This window comes from Pongo pygmaeus, chromosome 2, assembly GCF_028885625.2.
Source record: "Pongo pygmaeus isolate AG05252 chromosome 2, NHGRI_mPonPyg2-v2.0_pri, whole genome shotgun sequence".
NCBI lineage: Eukaryota > Metazoa > Chordata > Mammalia > Primates > Hominidae > Pongo > Pongo pygmaeus.
In genome coordinates, this window is record NC_085930.1 from 62,966,208 (window position 1) to 62,989,447 (window position 23,240).

General features: G+C 50.4%; 1 protein-coding gene across 2 annotated transcripts in view; it reads right to left on the bottom strand.

Annotated features, from left to right (window-relative positions):
* Positions 1 to 23,240, bottom strand: part of FGD5 (FYVE, RhoGEF and PH domain containing 5) — a 124,725-nt gene that overhangs the window by 52,816 nt on the left and 48,669 nt on the right. For both annotated transcript variants that reach the window (XM_054482248.2, XM_054482247.2), the window contains exons 3-5: positions 18,466 to 18,598; positions 2,116 to 2,174; positions 1,974 to 2,004 (exon numbers count right to left, since the gene is read on the bottom strand). In XM_054482248.2, coding sequence (XP_054338223.1) covers positions 1,974 to 2,004; positions 2,116 to 2,174; positions 18,466 to 18,598 — 223 coding nt within the window. The remainder of the gene's footprint in view (positions 1 to 1,973; positions 2,005 to 2,115; positions 2,175 to 18,465; positions 18,599 to 23,240) is intronic.

A 23,240-nucleotide genomic window follows, 5' to 3' on the forward strand; every position in this document is an offset into this window, starting at 1 on the left:
GACTTTTTTTTTTTTTTTTTTTTAAGACAGAGTCTTTTAAGACAGAGTCTCGCTCTGTCACCCAGGCTGAAGTGCAGTGGCACGATCTCGGCTTACTGCAACCTCCTCCTCCTGGGTTCAAGTGATTTCTCCTGTCTTAGCCTCCTGAGTAGCTGGGATTACAAGTGCCCACCACCATACCCGGCTAATTTTTGTATTTTCAGTAAAGATGCGGTTTCACCATCTTGGCCAGGCTGGTCTCGAACTCCTGATCTCAGGTGATCAGCCCACCTCGGCCTCCCAAAGTGCTGAGATTACAGGCATGAGCCACCGTGCCTGGCCTGAGTGATGACTTTTATGGGCTCTCCCTTCACCCCATCCTCAGGATCTTATTATGGATTACCAGGGGCTTCAATGTCTTTCCAACTGGCAGGAAGCAGGGCAAACACAGATGCAAGTTTCCCAGTTAAAACCCTCTTATAAAGTCATAAAACAAAATTGCCCAGCCCCTCTGTCATGCTGTCAGCCCAGAAATGAGGGAGAGAGAAGGAAAAAAAAACGGGAAACTGATCCTTCAGGCCTTTGCCAAATAGATCTTTTAGGTATAAAAGCTGAATGGGGGCTGGTACATTTCATACTTGAGGGCTTTGGGGTTCAAGAGTGCACACAAAGCTTTCATCCTGAGGGGACAAAAACGAGGGGCCGAGAGCAACAGACCAGAGTAGTGTTCTATCTGCCCTCTTGGGGTCCTGGCTGCTATCAGCTCACGTGGGGATGTGATGCCAGGGTGACATTGCTGACAGGGACCTCAGCTGGGTTCAGCAAGAGGCCTGGCTTGGTGTTGAGTGCTCTGGTACATCCAGAGATGGTCCCTGCCCCATGGAGCTCCCAAGGCAGCCAGGAACACCCGGTGAATGAGAGTGGAGTGGCCTGGGAGCCAGGAGACCCGGCGCTTGTCCTGGCTCCACCACTGTGTGACGCGGGCCACGTCACCTCGTCTGGGCTTCCACATCACCACCTACAAAATGTCCAGGTGCACATTCCCAGCTCTGACATTCTTGGAGATAGTGAATGATTCAAAGCACCATAGAACCCAGTGCTCGACCATGGCAAGAGTGCAAATGGCCCAGAGAGAGCTCAAAGGAGCAGGGAGCCTGAGTCCACCATGGTCCCCGACTTCCCAAGTCTGCTGTGACCTCTTCTCACCCTTCTCTATGGCCTAGCCCCAAACATCACCTCCTCAGGGAAGCCTGCCCAAGGCTGTTGGTCACCCCCCTCATCTGTCCTCTTCGCTGGCCAGAGAGCTCCTGGGGAAGGGCCCTGTCTGACCTGTCTTCCCATTCTCCAGTTCTTGTCATGCAGCAAGAGTTCAAAACAATGCTTGCTGAACTGAATTGAGCTGACTGCAAAGGGACACTCTGCAAGCTGTCCTAAGAGTTATGAAGGGGAGCAGTGCCTGATGTTCAAGCTGTCCCCAAGTCTGGCCTCCTTTCCTCTGAAAGCCCAAAGGAGCCCCTCACCACCAGCTCAGGCACTACCGCCCTGATGCTCAGGAGACTGAGGAAGACTCTTGATACCCTCAGCTGCTCTGTCACCAGGCAGACACCTTCTCCATACAAACATAAACATCACACACACACACAGGCACACAAACTCACATACACAAACTCACACATAGCAATGCCCAGAAACACTCCACTGTCCTCTTCCTACCTTTCTCAGCAAGAGGGCTAAGGAAACCTCAAACATCCTGCCGAAAACCTCAGACCATGCCCCCACGCACCCCATCCCTGAGCAAGGAGACGCATCTGCTGTCTGCCCCTGGAAGCACATTAATCAGGAGACGGACTTCCCTGAAAAGCCTCAGTGAGTGCTTGCCTGCTGCCAGGCCTCTGTTAATGGAAATCACCTCTGTCTCCATTGCTTTCCTGCCTCTTATATCACAGACTTGTAAAACGGCAATTAGTTTTGGACAATTAAAATGATTAACTCACCAGATTTAAGTGCTGGAGCATCTCCACGTATCTGCAGAGGGAAAGAGGGATGAGGCTGCATTAATCCCCATCCTGTGTAAACCCAGGAGGGTGACGTTTTGTTTATAAGCTCAAGGCCACAGGCAGCTCCTTGGGGACTCACGCTTTCTCTGAAGATAGCAGTTCCTGTGCGATGACAAGGGCTCTGGACTGTCCTTCCACCTGTAGGAGGAAAGAGAGCAATCAGGTGGGACAGGCATCAGTGGTTTCTAGAGGAGGCCACCATGCTGCTAAAGGCAAGTTCCAAGCATTCCTCAGACCATTTCCTGGCACTCATTACCTGTATGTTCTTCAACAACTTATTTAACCTCTCTGCACCTCAGTTTCCTCATCTGTAAATGTGGATTTTATTTTATTTTAAAAATGTATTTGTTGTATTTGAGACAAGGTCATGCTCTGTCACCCAGGCTGGAGTGCAGTGGCGTGATCTCAGTTCCCTGCAGACTTGAACTCTCAGGCTCAAGCGATCCTCCTACCTCAGCCTCGTAAGTAGCTGGGACTATAGGTATGTACCACCACACCTGGCTAATTTTAAAAAATTTTTGTAGAGACACGGTCTCATTACATAGACCAGTTCGAGGCTGGTCTTGAACTCCTGGGCTCAAGCAATCCGCCCACCTTGGCCTCCCAAAGTGCTGAGATTATAGGCGTGAGCCACTGAGCCCAGCTGTAAATGCAGATTTTAACAGCACCTAACTCTGAAGGTTGTTGAGCTAATGCCCCACATGGCACCTGCCATTTAGTAAATGCTCAATGGCCACGATGATGGCATGACCTTTATATCCCACTTCACGACCCCACCAATCTTGAGCAACCTGTGGTTCCCTGTACTGAGGAATTCTCTCTTTTCTCTTGCTTTTGTACATGCTGTTCCCTCAGCGTCCTTTCCCCCTCCTCTACCTGGCTAACTCCCAGTCATCCTGTAAGACTTAGCCACGGCAGCACCTCCTCCAAGAAGCCTCTCCTGAACCTCCCCACTCAACGGGCTGGGCTAGGTATCCTTTCTGAGCATCCCCCTCTCATGACACTTATCATTACTGTGAAACAATTACATCTCTCCAGGAGGGCACGGACCAGGAACTCCCACCTCTGCATGACCAGTGCTTAGCATATGGTAGTTCTCTTTGTTGACTGAAAGAGTGAGTGAGGAATCAGTGAGTGAGTGAGCGAGTGCACATTCATTCCCCTTGGGAAGCACTAACTCTGCAGGCTGACCTCAGATGGTGAGCTATTTAACCCATCTGAGCCCCAGTTTCCACACCTATATGATCTGGAAATAGACTGAGATTATGTCTATAAACAGGAAGGATGGGCTGGGCTGAGACAGATGTCTGGGCCTTCTGCCACAAGAAGGCTCCTGCTGGGTGGCCCCAAACCTGCCGGATATCAGACACAACTAGTGGCTGGGATCCAGAAATGCAAAGGCACGCTGTGGCGGCCTGATGAAATAGACGGGGGAGGCTGTGAATGTGCAGGCATGGCTGGCAGCGGTGGCCCATGGCAGAGCAGAGGGCACTCAGCTGGGAACACCTGCCTCCTGGTACAACTCTACACAAATCACTTTCAAGGTCAAGCCTCAGTTTCCCCATATGTGGACAAACTAACTTCTAAATTCCCTTCTGTGCTGAACCTTGTGTGTCACTAAACTCGTCAAGTGAGTGATCCACTCTAGTGATAAGAAAATCACTGCTGAGAAAGTCACTGCATAGTGTTGTGGTTAAAAGCATGGGCTCTGAGGCCGGGCACAGTGGCTCACACCTGTAATCCCAGCACTTTGGGAGGCTAAGGTGGGTGGATCACGAGGTCAAGAGTTCAAGACCAGCCTGGCCAACACAGTGAAACCCCGTCTCTACTAAAAATACAAAAAAATTAGCCGGGCATGGTGGCGGGCGCCTGTGATCCCAGCTACTCAGGAGGCTGAGGCAGGAGGTGGAGGTTGTAGTGAGCTGAGATTGCGCCATTGCACTCCAGCCTGGGCGACAGTGTGAGACTCCGTCTCAAAAACAAAAACAAACAAACAAAAAAGCATGGGCTTTGGAACTAGGCAGTTTCCTGCCTCTAACTCTTATTTGTTGAACAAGTCATTTAGCTCTCTGTGCCTCAATTTTCTTACCTGTGAAATGGGCACAGTAGGAGAATAGTATCCAGCACATATGCATGTCATAAGGATCAGATGAGTGTCTATATAGAGAATCTCTCACACTTGGAACTGTGCCTGGCACACGGCAAGCACTATGGAATTATCGGCCATCATTATCCTTGTTGTTTTTGTCACTGAGGTGGTGCCAGGAACAAAACCAAGTAACCAGGGATAGAAGAAGAAAAAAATAATTATAGAGTCGAGTAGGGGAAAGGCCTTAACCGCAAAATGAAGGCTGGGCAGTAGCAGCAGCGACAGTGGAAAGCAAATGGACTCTGGAATCAATCACATCCATTTCAAACCCAGCTCCAGCACTGTTTCATGGTATGACCTCTGGCGAGCCCCTATCTCTGAGCCTCAGTGTTTTCGTCTGAGATCTGGTAGAGAATAACCAACCCAGTCTCACACACTGGCTTCTTGAGGATGCCTTCCTGACTCAGGGCCTCTGCATGTGCTGTTCCCTCTTCTTGCAATGCTCTTCCCCAGATCTTTTCACTTATATTTTCTGGTTCTTTTAGGTCTCTGCTCAAAAGTCACAATCTCAGCACAGTCATCCATGACTGCCTGACCTAAAGAACACCCCAAATCATTTTTCACCCTGGGGTTTCTCCATCTTGGATTGTTGACATTCTGAAGAATAGTTTTTGCTGTAGAAGCTGTTCTTATATATTACAGGATAACTAATGGCATCCCTGGCTTCTACCCACTGGATGACAATAGAAGCCTCCACTCCCTCAACCCACACTGTGACAACCAAAAATGTCTTTAGATACTGCCAAATGTCCTAAGACTTGGGGTGAGGCAAAACGTCACCCCTGGTTAAGGGCCCCCGCCCCATCTTTATCCTGCTGCACTTTTCATCAGAGCAGACACACACCAGAGCAGCCTAGGCTTGCCCCTCTGCACTCAGCCTTCCTCACTCCGGATCCTCAGAACGTGGCCACAATGGCACAAAGACAACTATGCTGGAAGTCAAGATGCCTGGATCCTCCCCCAAACAAGGCCATGGGTGGCTGTGTGACCGTGGGCGAGCCCCTCTCAGATTCCTCCGTTTCCTCATCTGGCAAACAGGTGGGCGTTCCTATCCTGCCAGGATGAGATGAGATGATGGATGGCAGCCGTCACACCATACCCAAACTTCTGGAGTTGCCATCATTACCACTGTTACAATCTCCAAGCTGTCGAGGACAGGCTTTTGGTAGGGTCCAGACACGGGCCCCTCTGCACGTCCCACCCAGCCCCTCCTGCCAGACGTGCAGATTCTGGGTGGGACACACGGGGCAGTCCTGCTTCAGTGACTCTACGATGATGGATGTGTCTTCGCCAGGCGGCCAACGGGGAGGCCTGGCAGGCTGTGTGCCCGAGGCACGCAGAAACTGCTTCTGGGCGTTGCCCAACTGGGCCATTTAATATAGATGTTTGTTTAACCAGGAAATGAACTCCGAGGCTGACGGCAGCATCCAGGGACAGGCTTCTGGGAACAGGGCTCCTCCCAGGAGCTTGGGGGGTTGGGGGTGCCAAGGCCCATGCTATTGCTGTGGCATTTCTCAGGCTGAAGCTATGGGTGTTAACATCAGGCCACCTGCCCCTGCCTGAGGCTGTCCCCAGGGCTACCGGCCTCCTCCCTGGTCCCCAGCAAAACAGCTGGTTCAACACTTGGCTATTCTGGGACTCGGGCAGGTCGGGAGGGGTAGTTCTTCGTCCAGGGAACCTCAGTGTTACATAGTGGGTCATACAAAGAGTCAACAATCCGGGTCCTCTGTCTCCATGCCTCAGTTTTTCCAACTATAAAACTGGGTGCTCAGCCTCCTTCTAGGACATCAGTTCCCAAAATACAGCCTGAGAACCTCTGAGGTATGTAAGGTCCTCCCTTTTCCAACTATGTATCTGTATAAGCCTGGATATTATTCATTTAAGTCAACCAAAACAATTCCAGCCAACTGAGTGGGGAAGTGGCTAGGTGAATCCAGCTACCTTCTGTTCAGCCAGACATTAATATTTGTAAAAATGTAAAAATGTCACTCTTCTCCCTGTTTTTTCTTGATTGTTTTAGAAAACAAGGTGGTGTTTTTTTTTGTTTTTTTTTTTTGGCATAAAAGTGCTACTTGTATTAACATGTAATGGGTTTGTTATTTTAAAATGCATTAAAAGATGTTTCAAAATTTTCTGATTTACTTTCTAATGTGGTAAACATTGCAGAGATGTGATTCACAGAAACAAAAACTCTTTGGGGCCCTCGATCATTTTTAAGAGGGGAGGTGGGTCTGAGACCAAAGTTTTGAGAACCACTGTTTCAGAGGTTGTCACACAAAGACAGCAAAGGGTTGTGGATGGAAAAGCTCTTCACAATCAGTAAAGAGCTACAGGGGAGTAAGACATTAGCATTACTTTATTATTACAGGGGCCAGGGAACCCCAGGCCTTTCGGCCTGTCCCTCAGGATGGTCCCCAAGTATGCCCAGGGTCCACATAATCCTTCCCCACAATGTCCTACCTGTGGGAGAGGAAGGAACAACCTCAAGATGCCTGTCTCATCGCCTCCCCTCTCTGTGTATAGGCCTCCTGGGTCCATACCTGCTCGGCCTTTAAGATGGCGCAGCCTGATGTTAACAGCCACCTCTTTCTTTCACTGGTCTCTGCCAGTCCTTTGCCAAGCTCCATGCCCCCAAAGCCTCTGTGTCTGGCTCGGCACACGCCCCCATCAGTTCATACCTGTCCCCCTGCACCTGTGGTCACTGGGCACTCCAATCTGAATGCCCTGTGCTCACCTCCTTGAGACCTCCCTCCTCTTCAGATGTCTCTCAGCAGTGTCTCCCTCCACTCCCTCCAGTCTGGGCCTCACCCACACTCCACACTGCTCTGCCTCTGAAGTCCAGGCTTCCCACCCCTCATCTTGGACCCAAGCTCTGACCCTCCCTGTACCCTTGACTGACCTGTCTCTCATTCACTCTGAGCTCCAGCCTCCTAGCCATTCCCACAGCCTCCTTCTGTCACCTGCACCCTTGAGTGGCTGCAGAGGCTCCCAGCGCTTACAGAAAGGGGCCCCTGTGGCTCAGCTCAGGGCTGTTCCCAGTCCCCTCCACCACTCCTCCATGCCACATGGAGCTCCAGGTGATCCCTCAAGCCCACTCTATTTTTTCCTACCTCTGGGTGTGTTTGGCTCACACAGTTTCCTGTGCCCAGAATCCCCACAGCCTCAATAAACATCTCTAGGTCACAGGCTACATCTGAGGTGCCCCCGACGCCCCGTATGCGCCAGCCTCCTCAGCCACGCAGCCCCCCTAAAATAACCCACATCCGCACACAAGGAAGGGGCCACCTTCCATGGCTGTTTCAAGCCCTGGGGAAATTTTCCTTGTGAGTCTTCCATGTGTTGAGGGTCCCAGTGAAGGGGCCTGCTGGAGTATTCTGAAGTTACATCTGGAGACGGGAGAGTGCTCAGAAACCCAGATACATGGGGCACTAGGCTCCAGGAGAACACAGTCTCCAAGTCCCCTGGCGACCACCGGGGCAGGCAGGGAACACAGGTCGGGGTTTCCAGCACAGCCTTCAACAGCTGCTGGAAAACTCAGAGACAGGTACTCAGGGAGAGGTGGCTCACTCTTTATCCCAGCTGTCACCAGGAGCAGGAAGAGGAGGCGGAGGAGAGTGAGTGCCTGCCAGGACAAGCGAGGGGAGAAAGAGGGACCCAACAGTGGCACCCTGGCTTCCCCAGTACCAGCTGGTCAGTTTCCAGATCATGCTGACTAGTCCAGTTCCTGAGGTTAGGCTGGTGTGAGTGTGGGTTTGGCCCAGCTACTTAAAAGACCTTGAATTTTGGAGAGATCTTTGGTTCTGGCTACAGTCTGTAACAAATTTGCAGAAGCAGCATGCTACCTTGGAACACCCTGAATGAGGGATCAGGAGGCCTGACTTCTACTCCTGACTTGGCCTCCAACCTGCTGAAAAGCCCTGAGCAAGGAACGAGTGACAAGCTTCAGTTTTCCTTCCAGTGATCTCCTATATCACTGAAACTTCGTTAAATAGTAGCTTGCCACCTCTCCCCCTCTCCACCCCCAGCAACCACTATTCTACTCCTTGCTTCTGTGAATTAGGCTATTTTATTTTTTAGAGACTTAGGGATCTCATTCTGTCACCCAGGCTGGAATGCAATGGCACCTGGGCTCAAGTGATCCTTCAGCCTCAGCCTCCTGAGTAGCTGGGACCACAGGCATGCACGCCATCACACCCAGCTAATTCTTTTATTTTTTGTAGAGACAAGGTCTCACTATGTTGCCCAGGCTGGTCTCCAACTCCTGGCCTCAAGTGAACCTCCTGCCTTGGCGTCCCAAAGTGCTGGGAACACAGGCATGAGCCACCATGCCTGGTCCTATATTTTAGACACCTCATGTAAGTGGAATCATGCAGTATTTGTCCATCTGTGACTGGCTTATTTCATTTAGCATCAAGCCCTCCAAGTTTATTCACATTGTTGCAAATGGCAGAATTCTCTTCCTTTTTATGGCTGAATAATATTCCACTGTATACACAGACCACATTTTCCTTATCCACTCACTGAAGGATGGGCATTAAGAGTGTAGATCTGGCCAGGAGCGGTGGCTCACACCTGTAATCCCAGCACATTGGGAGGCCAAGGCAGGTGGATCACCTGAGGTCAGGAGTTCAAGACCAGCCTGACAAATACGGTGAAACCGCATCTCTACTAAAAATACAAAAATTAGTCTGGCGTGGTGGCGTGAGCCTGTAGTCCCAGCTACTTGGGAGGCTGATGCAGGAGAATTTCTTGAACCGGGAGGCGGAGGTTGCAGTGAGCCGAGATCACACCACTGCACTCCAGCCTGGGCGACAGAACTGTCTCAAAAAAAAAAAAAAAAAAAAAAGTGTAGCTCTTATGTTAAACGTTCTTGCCACAGTGAAAAGAAACAGTGGTCTCTAAATGCTCCTTTCAGCTCTCTCACCTTCTGGAATCCTAAGAGAGCGGCGGTGATTGTGATTAGCAGCTCCCCATGTTAGATGGCAGGAAAGGGCCAGTGCTGGCTCAAACAAGACACAGCCCTCCCCATCTCACTTAATTCCAGAAAGGTCCAGCCATGACTTCAAACAGCCAGCTAATGGCTAGATTCTATGCCTTCATCCCATCTGTTCTTGCCTCCTATAAACTTTTCTCCTCCTTTCTACTTAACTACGTCCTGCTCTCTTCCAAGGAGCACTTAGGCCTCACCACCTCCTGGAAGCCTTCCTGACTGCTCTGACTCTTACAACATAGACCCCTTCCACTGCTCATGGTTTAGTTCACACAGCTGGGCATGAGGATTGCCCCTGAGACCTAAAAATAAAATCCTAAACTCCTCAACTGACTGAACAAGCCCCCTCTTGATCAAGGGGACCCCTGAAAAACCTTAAAGACTGAGTTCCCAGTCATGACGTGATGGGAGGTTGGACATACATCATTATACTCCTTCCCTCTTTCAGTTTAGACACAACATCTGACCAGCACTAATGTTAAAATAGAGATCATAAGACTGACAGAATGGAATCTGTGGCAATAAGATGCCAAATTATAAACAAGACCTAAGGCTGTGCCAGGCAAGGGTTAAGCCATGCACCCCACACATAAAGAATGAATTCTGTTCTCACTGCCATGAGGTTTTTCTTTTTCACCAGCAGCTAAACAAGCACTGGCCTCAAGATAAGCAATGCTGAAACAATTGCAGCTCAGCCACCATCAGACACTGATTAACTAAGCCCCCTGTTCTGCCAGCCAAGCTACAGCTTTGATTGGATTGATTGAACAAGAGACTGATTTCTATGACTTTCTCCTAATAAGAGACCACCCACCATGGAATGGCTCTGGCTGGTTTGAGAAGGCTGTGCACTGAGTGCCTTCATGCCACCCCTGCTTCGTCTTTTGACATATAAGGCCTAACTGTAATACATTTAAATGTTAAGTCTCCACCCCAAGGTGAACATGGGACACATGCAACATGCATGCTTGCTTATCACACATGCACACTGCCTTCTTTTATGAATATCCACAGCTCCTCCTATAACTTGCTGAATATGTAAACTTGTCCAACCCCTGCAGCATAAATTCCTGTCTTACCCCTCCCTCCCTCAAAGCAGGTGCTTTGAGTACCTGCTTTGAGCACCTGCTAAAGGCTTTAGCCAGAGGCTACACTTCCCAGCCCATGAGAACAGCCGCCTTACAGGCTGTAACCCCTTATAAGAAATAAAGTCTCTTCTCCAAATTTAAAGATCTTGCCATTTTTCAGTTACATTCCATAACCCTTCCATCTCATGTGCAACCTTGGTTTTTTTAAAGTGTGACATACAACATTCAGAGAAGTACATAAAATATGAATATAAAGTTTAAAGATCATCATGTGAATTGCTTTTTCATTCTCCAACTCAACTGTTAAGTTCCCCAAAGTTGGGACCCCATTAGCTTCTTCTGTGGCATCTCCCAGAGCCGAGGGCACCACGAGTGCTCCACATAGACTGGGTGATTGCTGCACATGGGCCAGAGTTCAGACTTAACGTGAGCACACGTGAGTCACTGAGGATCTTGTCAACAGGCAGATCTGGGTTCGTCAAGTATGGGGTGGGACCTGGGATACTGTGTTTCTAATGATCCCCCAGATGCTAGGGTGCTGTTGGTCCACATATGGCACTTTGGCCATAGGCCATGAAGAGACAGAGAGAGTGGCCACCGCCAAGTCAGGAAGGAGAAAGCAAGACTGAGTATCACCTGTGGCCCACATCCCAAACACTAGGGCAAAGGGCATGTCTGAGACCGCCCTTTTGACTGAGGAAATTCAGCCACAGAACAAGCTGTCCCAGGACCAGGGGATCCTAACCTGCCCAGCCCTTTGGCCCTGGCTGCCTTCAAGCCCCCCAAAGACCTCAGCAAGGTGTGTGAGGCATACACGTACCCAGGATGCCTTCCAGAACCTTGGAGCCCCTCTTCTCTCCCGTCCCCTCTGAGTTGTGTCTGCCTCCCTCCCTCTCCTCTGTCACCCGCCTTGCAATGTCTCTTGTGTTACTGTACTGAAATGCAGCACTCTCCGCATGGCTATGGGGGAGCCAGGGTGAAGCAACAGGAATGTTAAAAATGCAGGTTGGATTCCCAGCTCCATCACTCACTGTGCAGAGTAAGTTACACACAGCCAAACAAGTGTTTTCATTTTATTAAACTGTCAGACATTCGAGTTTGTTTTTCTTATGTAAATGCAGGAACTGGGTCTAATGTATTCATTTGTTTATTAACTTATTTGAAGATATTCATTGACTACATCTTAATGTACTAGGCAGCAAGGACGCACCCATGAACAGGATAAACACAGTGTCTGCCCTCCTGGAACGACTGCCAGGGAAAGGCAAACGATGTGCAAGAAAACAGAGAAATGAAGAACAAGACTACAGCATAAGGAAATAGCCAGGAATGCTGTGACAGAGCATGGCAGAAGATCTAGGAGCCTTCTCTGAGGAGATGACATTCAAATTGAGACCTGTAGCCAGCCAGGCAAAGGGCAGGGAGCGCATTTCTGGTGGAGGAAACTCCAATGGCAAAGGGTCTGAGGTGGGTTTAAGGAGCAGACAGAACTCGTTTTGTATCTTGCATGATGTCTGGTCGAAGAACTAGGTGTCTACTGAATTTTCTCTGATCTGTGATTAAGACATGGCAATAAGAAGATGACACGTCAGGAATTCAGATCTTCCACATCTGGTGCTAACATCCAGAATAGCAAACACAGGAAGCAGGCAGGCCGGGGTCGGGAAGAGGATGAGCTCGGTATGGGATGTGTTGAGTTTGAAGCATCTGTGGGGCTTCCAAGAAGGTCCCTAAAGGGCACCAAGAAGCTCAAGTCTGGGGTCAGGCCAGATGGTGTGCTCTGGGATGCCACCTGCGTAGGGCTGGCCATAGCTGGAACGGGCTGCTGGCAAAGAGGGTACAGAATGAGGGATGGGGGCTGGGGGCGGTGGAGCCTTGGGAAATGCCTAAGACAGCAGAGTCGACAGACTTGCACAGTCAGAAACGAAGGAGAACCAGGAAAGGACTGTCAGGCAAGCCCAGGGAAGAGGATGTTCCCAAGGAGGTGAGGCCACCAGGGCTGAGGCTCAGGGCTTATGTAAGAGGGGTCTGAAGTGGACGGCAGAAGGGGCCTCCGTCCCTTCTGCCTCCTGGATATCAGGAGGGTTGTGCAGCACCAGCAACAGCAGTAAGGGAGGTGGAGGAGTCGGGGAGGCTTCAATATGGCCATGGCCTGAGGGAAGACCTGACGAACCTCTCCAGCCCCCACTCCCCCTTCTTTCCCCAACCTCACCTCACTCCAGCCACAATGACCTCCTAGGCTCTGGCTCACAGACTCTCCCTGCCCTCCTGCCCTTGCACTGCTCTCCTCTGCCTGGAAGGCTCTGCCCTGGGGCTTCACAGTGTGGGCTCCCTCACGCCATTCCGTTCCCGCACAGATGTGTCTTCCTCATCCAAGAGCCCCTCCCTGGGAACTGGAACCCTTCTGCACTATTGGCAGGAATGTAAGGGTGCGGCTGCTGTGGAAAACTATATGGTGGTTCCTCAAAAAACTAAACACAGAATCGCCATATAATCCAGCAATCACACTTCAGGGCATATACTTACAAGAACTGAAAGCAGTGTCTTAGAGAGATCTGTGCACCCACATTCACAGCAGTACCATTCGCAACAGCCAAGAGGTGAAAGCAACCCATGCATCTGTCAACGAATGAACGGGCAAACAAAATACAGTCCACCCATACAATGGAATCGAACTCAGTATTAAAGGGAAAGGAATTCCAACCCATGCTACAGAGTGGATGAACCTTGAGGACATTATGCTAAGTGAATAAGCCACTCACAAAAGAGCAAATACTGTAGGATTCCACTCATGTGAAGTCCCTAGAGTAACTGAACTCATAGAGACAGAAAGTGGAACGGTGGCTGCCAGGGGATAGCGGAGGAGGAATGGAGAGTCAGTGTCTAAAGGGGGCAGAGTTTCAGTTTGGGAAGAGAAAAAAGCTCTGGAAATGAATGGTGTTGATGGCTGCATGGCAATGTAATGTGCTTCATGCCACTGCACTGCACACTTAAAAATGGTTACGATGGTGGATGTTATGTTATGTGTATTTTCCCACAATTTTTTAAAAATGGAAAAATGAAGGCATTCTGTGTCTAAGATGTCCCCACCCCCAATCCCAGGAGCTCTGTTCCCCGTGACCATAGCCAGTTTTGTTTGTTTGTATTGTTGTTGTTGTCTTAAGACAGAGTCTTGCTCTGTCGCCCAGTTTGGAGTGCAGTGGCACGATCTTGGCTCACTGCAACCTCTGCCTCCCGGATTCAAGCAATTCTTCTGCCTCAGCCTCCAAAGTAGCTGGGACTACAGGCACGTGCCACCACGCCCAGCTAATTTTTTGTATTTTTAGTAGAGACGGGGTTTGACCATGTGAGCCAGGATGGTCTCGATCTCCTGACCTCGTGATCTGCTCACCTCGGCCTCCCAAAGTGCTGGGATTACAGGTGTGAGCCACCATACCTGGCCGCCAGTTTGTTTTTTATAGCACTTGTTACCATAGGAGTTTTCTGGTTTACCTTTCATCCCCTTCTCTAGAATGTGAAACTCCAACAGGGCAGGCAGGGACTGGTCTGACTTGTCATTGCTGTGTCTTCAGCCCTTGAAAGGGTGCTTGCATGTTGGTCCTCCCTGACAATGAGCCAGGCACAGAGTAGACGCTCAGTACATACTTAATAAATAAGTTTCTGTGGAAGAAGAGGAGGGACTGGGAGTAACTGAGTGAAGATACAGACAGAAGAGAGGCAGACAGTGCAGAAAGTTCATGTTCACTAGGAGATGAACATTGCTTTCTGGGTGTGGGAAGCACAGGCTGTGGTTCAGAGCCCCTTCCCCGGGGCCCAGGAGAAGCAAGCATTTGCAGTGGAGCCAGTGTGCAGCTGTGCATCTAGGTCTAGAAGTCCATAGCACAGAGAAAGTGCATGGTGGTGTTCAACCCCAGCTGGGGACTGGTCCAATGACAACAACCAGGGCTCAGGTGGACCCTTTAATTGGGGGCACATGGTCAAGGCAAGGCTACAGGTGCAAGGACCAGGGACACCAATCAGCTGGCCCAGCAAGAGCAGAGCTCTGGGCATGTGGGCCCGGCTGGGCAGAAGCAGACCTGCCACAGAGGGTGTGACGACAGGAAGGGTCTGTTCCAGAAACAGGCCAGACTGGGAAACAAATGTGGCCATGAGACTCAGGTGAGGGAGGGGGTCCCTGGGAGGGGCCGCTGGCTGCTGGGCTGGTCTCGGGGGAGCTGGTATTTAGCCTGAAAAGGCCCCACTAGGCTCATTGTCAGGGAGGGCCGACACGTCAGGGAGGGCCAACATGTCAGCGAGTCTTTGAATGTCTCCTTTCATAAGGAGAGCTATTTTTAAGTCTTTCTTGCTTTCCTTCTCTCCCTCCCTCTTTCCTTCCACCTACAGCCTTTGTGTGTCTATGAGTGGGAGCGAGGAGAGGTCAGACATGTGGGTGGACCAGTGGGGCTCAGCCTCCTGTCCTGCTCCCAAAACCTCTCCCATCATGACTTGGCTGCTCCAAAACACACAAGAAGGGTAGGGCTCACCACTGCACCCCCAAACACACCTCCCGGGGCCCACGGGGTAACCACTCCTCACTCACACCTTCCCTGGTCTGCTCTTCTGAGGTGGTGGAGACAGAAAATCTTGCTCCCGTGTCCCACACAATGTGACTAGGGCATGGAGATGAGAGGTCTTTGCCTTTTGGAGAAACTGAATTCTCAGCCACAGTGGAAGACAAATGAGGATGGAGACATGACCCTTCTCCCCACCCCCACCCTACCAAAAATCTTCCTGCAGGAAAGAGGCGGGGAAGGTCACTCACTCGGGAAACCTCCCTTCCCCTCTCCACAGTGGTTCCGTGGTTGGGGAGCTCTGGGCACCAAGGGTGGCCAGGGACTCTGCTGTCACAGCCTCTTGGGGGGCTGTTACATGGCAGTGGATATGGAGATTTAAAATGCGCCTGCTCTCTGGTCCATTGATTGCCTTCTGGGATCTACCCTTCAGAAAATCTTTTATGTGCATAAGGAGGTGTGTGAACAAGTTCACTGCGATGCTGATGGAACTAGAAACACTGTAAGCATACTGCAGTGAGGAGATGGCTAAATAAACCACAGCACATCTGGAAAATGGAATACTATGCAGCCAGAAAAACATTTAACTCAGAACTCTATGTATCAATGTGGGAATACCTTTGGGATATTACTGAAGGAACCCAACTAAGTTACTCCAGGTTTCTTATAGTTTGATATCATATATGTAAAAATAACAAATCCACAAAACAATACACTGTGTGTTTAAGGGAATGGGGAATAGGAATGAGAGTTTGAGGGGACTTTCACCCTCATCTGCAGTGATTTACATGTTCCATGGTAGAGCATGCCTTGTGCAACTGAAGTGTAGGTTTTGACTTTAATTCTGGTATATAATGCAAGCCTCATAAAGAAGAGTGAGAGGGAGGAGGGCAGGGATGTCCAACCCTACGGCTGATGAGAAGTCTGGACTCTGGAAACTGAAATGACCTGCTGGAAAGATGAGCCTAGACTCACCCACCCCCTCCCTGCTCTTGGGATGACCGGATGCTCTTGCCTCTGACCCTGGCCCTGCTCTGGCTGGCCACAGGCTCTGCCTGGCTCTGGCCCCCGCAGGACACATGAAGGACCCCTGTCCAAGGCAGGGCTGCCCCAGCCTCATAACCCCAGTGCGTCACTGCTGAGTCCCGGTTGAACTTGGGCAGGTTGCTTCCCTGTTCAGGCTTCCAGTCTCAATCAAAAGCTCTGACGTCTGTATGCTTTTTTACTGAGTGGTAGGCATTGTTCTAGGTCTCCATAGACTTATTTACCTTCGTAACTATTCTGAAGCAGGTACTATTACTACTATCCCAACCCTACAGATGGGGAATCCTACGAGCAGAGTGGTCAGGAAGTTGCCCAAGTCACTCAGCCAGCAAGGGACAAAGCTGAGTCTGAACTTCTTAGTCCCTAGGCTGCCCTACCTCTTGCTAGCTCCTTATTCCTGGAAGTGTCCAAGCAGTGGCCAGGAGACCAGATCCTGGGTAATAGGCAATGTCCAGGGCCCCAGAATTGCACATTCACACCTTTAGAATGGTCCTGAGCAGGACAGGCCCTCTCTTCCCATACTCCCCCTCTGTCTCAAGGATTCAGAAACAATAGATAATTATTACACCCCTATTGTATGGCCGGCACTCTCACATTTGTGTTCTCGTTCAACCCTCCCACTGCCCCGCAGTTACTATTAGTGCTCTCTTTCAGAGATGGGGAATGACTGGCCTGCAGTGACACAGCCGGAAGAAGAGATGTGGGGGGTCCCAGAGGAGGGTTTAACAGAGAACTCAGTGACCGTGGTGGGGTACATCACAAGGCGGGGGGAGACTCTGAGGTACAGAGAGTTGTACACGGTGGGCTCCACTGCTCCATCAGCCCTCCGACGTTCTTGCAGCCAGTACCCAATTCCTGGTTTCAGGGTGGGGACCAAGTCTCTGATGGCAACTATCTCTTTCTGCTCCCAGATTGCATGACCTCAGGGATGCCCAGAAAAGCCAAAATCATCTTTAAATGGGCACAACTAACTCAAGGCTCTCCTCCCTTCTCCACAAGGAGACAACATTCCTTCTTGGGAGAGGAGGAGGAGTGGAGGGGTCAGAGAAGGCCCACAGTGATAGACAACACTGGACTTGGAGCCAGCCAGAGCTGTGCTTGAGACCTGACCCCTTCATTCACTAGCTGTGTGGCCTTGGGCAAGTTACTTAACCTCTCAGAACCTGCATCCTCAACTGTAAAACAGGGATAATGGTGCCAACTTTGAAGTTGTTGTAAGGAGTCAAGGAGATGACAAACATGGACAACCTCAGGACAGTGCCAGATACATGGCTCAGTACCTAGAGAGGAAAAGGCAGTGGGGAGATGAATGAGAGAGGAAGGTGACGGGGAGGGTGTGAAGGAGCCACTGGAGAGAGAAGGGACTGCGGGGGAAAAGGCAGGAGAAGAGGGGAGTAACTCTCTTGAGGGCTCCTGTAGCACTTGGTAGGTAACTTTATGAAAACACAGTCCAGAGAGATCAATGGATTTTTAAAAGAAATCACCTTTGTGGAGAGAAAATGAGACATCCCCATTTGCCAATGCTTGGTAAGTGTCAGGCACCTGTGCTGAGTGCATCCACTTGCAATGGTCTTTAGTCAATGTAGCAAAACTAACCTAGGCTTGGAAGAGGAGGATGATGGGGAGTGGGAGGCAGGTGCAGAAAAAGGTGCTGAGGTCTGTTGGGAAGCGGGCAAAGGGGGCGCTTCACTCTTTGCCTCTCCAGTCACCTCTCAACATGCAGGCATGGCCTGGAAGATGGGTGGGGTGGGTGGGGGCATTTCACCCTTCCTAGCCCATTTCCCTGCAGTGGTCGTGTCCCCCGCAGAACAAATGCCTGAGCCCCATATCAACCCGTGATGTTTCCTGGGATGCCACCTACCAGCCACGTGCCCTAAGCCCGTTCTTCACCTCTGCCCGTTTCTGCAAATGTACATTGTGGGAAGAGATTCATGACTCCAAGAAGGGGTGTATGGAAGGGCTGAGATTTTGTCAGTGAGTGGGTGAAGGCCGGCTCACCATGAGTGTCCAATAGAGAGCGTATATTACCCCCATCAGCACTGATGCACCCATGCCCAGCAATGAGGTCTGCGTCTTCACTGTGACGTGGCCCCCAACTCACCATCAGCCTCTAGACAGCAACCTCCCTCCAGCAACTCCATCCCGTCACAGCACTGCTGCAGGGCCAGGGAAACCAGCTGTCATCTAAAACTGTTTTCAGTTCACAAAATTCCCTTATAGCCTTTAACACATCTCACCCTCATGATTTCCACTTCACAGATGAGGAAACTGAGGCCCAGGGTGTCCAAGGTCATTAGAAGCTAGGCTGGTCTTCATTCAAATCAGGCAGCTCTATTCCACATCATCCACAAAGGCTCCAGAAAGCCCCAAACTTCATCAGACTCCAGTGGATATAGGCATGAGCAGTTGCCCTTGCATCACCGAGGCCGGTCCCCAGAAGGCGATGCTTCCTAGAGCCCTGATGCTGCGTGTCTCAGCCCCTGCATCCAGCTGGGGCCAGCTATCTGCAAACAGCTCCCTCCGCACCAAGGGAAGGAGCAGATCTGTTACAGCCATCTCTCCACCCTCACATCTCCGATGCCCACGGCCTACCTATGGGGTGCCCTACCTTGTGGGTGAGGCTGGGGTCTCTTGAAGCACTGTCCTCCTCCTCCGAGCTTCTCTGCTCTTCATCTGACGTAAGGTCCTCTTTGGGGGCTGCCGACGAGATGGGACAGACTTTGTAGGGCTCTGTGTAGGCGCTGGGTCAGAGCAGGGGAAAGAAGGGTTAGAGCTTTTTGTTTAGCACAGGCAAAGTGAACCTACCAGGGGTCCCATTCGTGTCATGGGGACAGAAAATGAGTAGTAAGACTCAGGCACAAACTTCCTACTTCCCCACCCCAGCCACACTGGCTTCCATTTGGAGCCCTGAACACACCAGGCTCTTGCTGCCCAGTGCCTTTGCACACGTTAAGACAGACTCACTTCCCTGCAGACAGGGGGCAGGCTCCCCTGCCAGAGGAAGGCCCGAATAACTCAGGATGCGGGCAGGAGATGTTGAATCTGGGTGGTCTGGGATCTGGACTGGCCTGGTCAGGCAGCAGGGTTAGTCCTTAAGGTGGCCATGTGCTCTGGGCCTGAGTAAGGGATGCAATGATGTGGTGGACAGAATCCAGGACGTGTGTTCCAGCCCCCAGTCCCGGCCTTGCCATCGGCTAGATTGCAGACAAGACATAGCTCAGGGCATTAGTTCCCACTCAGCTGCATAGCAACAAGGATACCTGTCTCACCTTCTTGGCAGGTGCTGTGAGCATCACAGCTCATCTAGGTGTGACAGTCTCATATCTCTATGCCTGTGACTACTCTCCACAGGCGTTGCCGGTAAATAATGAACATAGCAGTCAGTACATACTTACTGATTGTCTGCTTTAAGCAGGCATGGGCTAGGCATCGAGTAAAACACTGGTGAGTGAAGCAGACATGGTCCCTGTCCTCAAAGGTGAACAACTCATGCACAATCACAAACTGTGATCCCCACAGCGGGGGCTCTCAGCCCTTCTCGCTACACAACAGACTGATTATTCCACAAAAGACTGTGCCCTTCTCCTGCCCAAAAACCTTCAGTGGCTCCCTCTTGCCATTGGCAATGCGGCCCCAGACAACTCACAAAACCTTTCTTCCTACTCAAAATTTGGTCTTATTAAATCCTTACCAAATACTCCTGCCCTCTGGGAATGCCTGGATGAGATACTGGAATGACTGACGGATGGCAGGACGGAAGGGAGCAGCCACTTCCTGGACTGCCTGGGCCAAGCTTTCCCTCAGGCCCTGGCCCAGGCAGGGGGAAGTGAGGCGGGTGGGGGACATCAGGGGAGGAGAAACAGCCTTAAGGAATAGCTGAGCTAGGAGCCTATCCTGGAGCTCCTCAAGTATCTTTCATAGGAGCCAGAACCGCAGGAACCTAACCCCAGAGTACCTGTAGCCTAAGCAGCTTGGGGCTCTGCCAAGGCCAGAGTAGGGTCCCCTGCTCCACAAGGGGCTATAGGGCCAGAAGAGCAAGGACAAGGTGGCCTGTCTCTGCCTGGGCCTCCACTGACATAATGGGTTGGAGGTGGGGACTGTGGCTACACACTTGTGTACAGAGGCAAACCCAGTCCTCACCAAAGTTGAGCCACGACTCAACCTACTAGCCAACAGGCTACCCTCTGGTCAGACCTCTTTCTTCTTCCTTTTCAAAAACATTGCTTTTTGGCCTTCTCTTTCAAATGATGAGGTGTTTTACAACAAGCCACATACCTACTACCAAGGTATACAAAGAAATAACACCCCGCCAGGCTTGCTGAGGTGTGCCAAAGCCTCCCTCCTGTCCCAGGGTCACCTCCACCTCCGCTGCAAGTCACCATGCTCCCAAGGGCCACCAGCTCCCTCCACTGAGGAGCGGTCCCCAGCCTAAAAGTCAGGGACAACTCACCTTCTCAGCAGAGCTCAGATCAGGCTCAGTAAAGTGACTGCATGGACTGGTCTCACAAAGCCCTCATTCCCCTCCCTCCAGAGCTGCCTGCATCAATTTGCAACCCTTTTTCCAGCAGACTTGGAGTGGAGTCCTGCCCTCCTTCTGAGAGAAACAGCCACCTCGGGCAGCAAGAGCAGGTGGTGCTCTATCCAGGATAAGCAGTAAGGATGAGGGATGCAGCAGTTAGCAGCACTCCTATCACTCCTCCACATCCAAAAGAAAGGTGCATGCCAGGCAGAAAGCCAGAAACCTGAGTGTCTCCTAGCACAGCCACTACGTGAGCGTCAGGCTTACCTTCAAATACCTCCCAACCATACATCTAGCATCTCTAGCACAGCCTCTGCTGGCCAGGCCACCTCCTGCCTGAACATCTGTAACTGGTGCCTTCCTGAGCTCTCTGACTTCACCCTGGCTGTCACCCAATCTGTTCTCCACCCAGTGGCCATAGTGACCATCTCAAAACCCAAACTGATCGTGCTGTCCCCTGGCTTAACTTCTTCAGGGGTATTCCAGGGCTGCTGGGATTTGGCCCCAAGAGCTCAGCCTGTCCAGCAAGCCTGTGGGACCTGGGGAGGGCAAGGTGGGCGCCCTCAGCTCCTGCTGCTGCTGCTGTGGTCTCCCCAGCATCAGATGCTGCTGGGCATCACAGAACCTGGGGACTCTGCCTCAAGCCAAGCAGGGGGTGGTTTCCATGAGTCAGAGCCATGGGTGATACGGGGGAGAGGGCTCACGGAAGCCAAACCCCTGGAGAGGGGAAGGAGATAGCTCGAGGTCACGTGGCAAATCTGAGCTGACATACGCTGCCTCTGAAGGTGCCTCTCTCTGTGCTTGGTCCCTTTTAGAGACCTGAAAGCAGATGCAGTCAGGGCCTGTCACTGCACTGATATGTGGAGTTGGGTCTTGGGTGGGCCTTTGCTTTTGTTATTTTACTTCTGAAAGTCAGTGGAGTGCGGAGATGAGAGCTCATGCTCTTGAGTTAGACTTTCTGGGTTCAGATTCTGGCTTGGCTATTTGTTGGCTGTGTTTAACCTCTCCAAGCCTCAGCAGTGCTCAATTCACAGTGAGTTACATAACATCAGACATTCAGAATAGTGCCCAACACATGACAACTCAATAAACATCAGCTTTCTTCACGATCAGCTCTGTATTCTCCTGTCCTTTCCTGTCTTTGTGCTTCCCAAACCCAAGCCACTCCCATCTTCAGCGTGGCCGTTGCTGCCTCCAGCTGTTCTATCATTTGCCTCATGTTTTCTTTAAGTCAACTAATTTATAACACTTGCTACCAACTCTGGCCTCATCCTAACTGATAATACCTGTGAGGTCATACGGTGTATTCTTTTTAACACTGTATTTTTAAATGTATTATTATTTTTAGACACAGGGTCTTGCTCTGCTGCCTGAGCTGGAGTGCACTGGTATGATCATAGCTCACTGCAGCCTCGACCTCCTGGGCTCAAGCAATCCTCCCACCACAGCCTCTCCAGTAGTTAAGGACTACAGGCACACACCACCATGTTCAGCTAATTTTTTAATATTTTTTTTTTGTAAAAAAGGGGTCTCACTATGTTGGCCACACTGGACTCTAACTCCTGGGTTCAAGCAATCCTCCAACCTCAGCATCCCCAGTAGCTGGAATTATAGGTATATGCCACCACACCCAGACTCTTTTAACACTTTAAACCGTATAATTATTTAATTATAATCATGTGTTTGACTAAAGTTATCTTGCTCACACTGGAGGTGCACAGACCTCACAGATGAACCTGGTTACTTCTGATCCTCAATTCAGCCTCAGCAATGGCAGTCGTGGAGCCCATGCAGATGGCCCTCTTCTCATTCTACTTCTTTATCTGATTCTGTTTTCCGGAAAGATCACTAAAACAGATGTTTTAGGGGCAAAGATTCAGGCGCTCTGATATTTCTGGCTCATTTATTTCACTGTCCTATTTAGGAATTATGAGTACAACAAATGGGGATAAGTCACCATTAGAAATGTGCTGGTTCCTGCCTTCAGGAAAGTGAAAGACGTTCAGGCTCTCAACACTTAAAGGAAGCCCCCTTGAAGCCCAGAGAGTGGACAAACCAGACTTACTGATGGGGCCATTGGGCCACGGTCCATGGACAAGACATTCCTGTGGGCCACAGCCACGGCATAAATAGGGGATCAAAATGTGGACTTGTGGGGCCTCACTCCCTGCCAAAAGCCAAGCCAGTCCCACTCCTGTCATTGGGCGTTTCTTCCCATTCCCTGCTCCCAGATGCACTTCCCCTCCTCCCTTGACGCCCTCCTGTGTTTTGAATTTCTGTTCACTAAGAATTGTAAATGTTTAGTAGTGACCATGACATATTGTTTGGGTCAGTGCCCCTTTCCAATGCATACTAATATATTATAGTTATTATATATGAATATACTTAATGACATGGAAAAAGTTGTGGATTTCCTTTTTTAAGTTTCTTTCCCTTTTTGGGGGGAGTGGTTCGAGCTGTAATGGACCCAGATGGAACTTGTAACGTGGGCCCCACATGACAGAACCAAATTCATATATCTCTAAATAAAATCTTGTACACTGAGCTGTAAAAACAAAAAAAAAAAAAAGAAGAAATGTGCTTTTACTGTTGATCAAAGGGTACAAAGTTTCAAACAGGCATGAGGAATGGGTTTTGAGACTACTGTACAGCAGGGTGACTACAGTCAATAATAAGTATTATATATTTCAAAAGAACTAAGAGTAACTTTCTTTCTTTTTCTTGAGTAAGGGTAACCTTTCTTTCTTTCTTTTTATTTATTTATTATTTTTTGGGGGGTCTTGCTCTGTCACCCAGGCTGGAGTGCAGTGTGATGTGATCTCCGCTAAGTACAACCTCTGCCTCCCGGGTTCAAGTGATTCTTG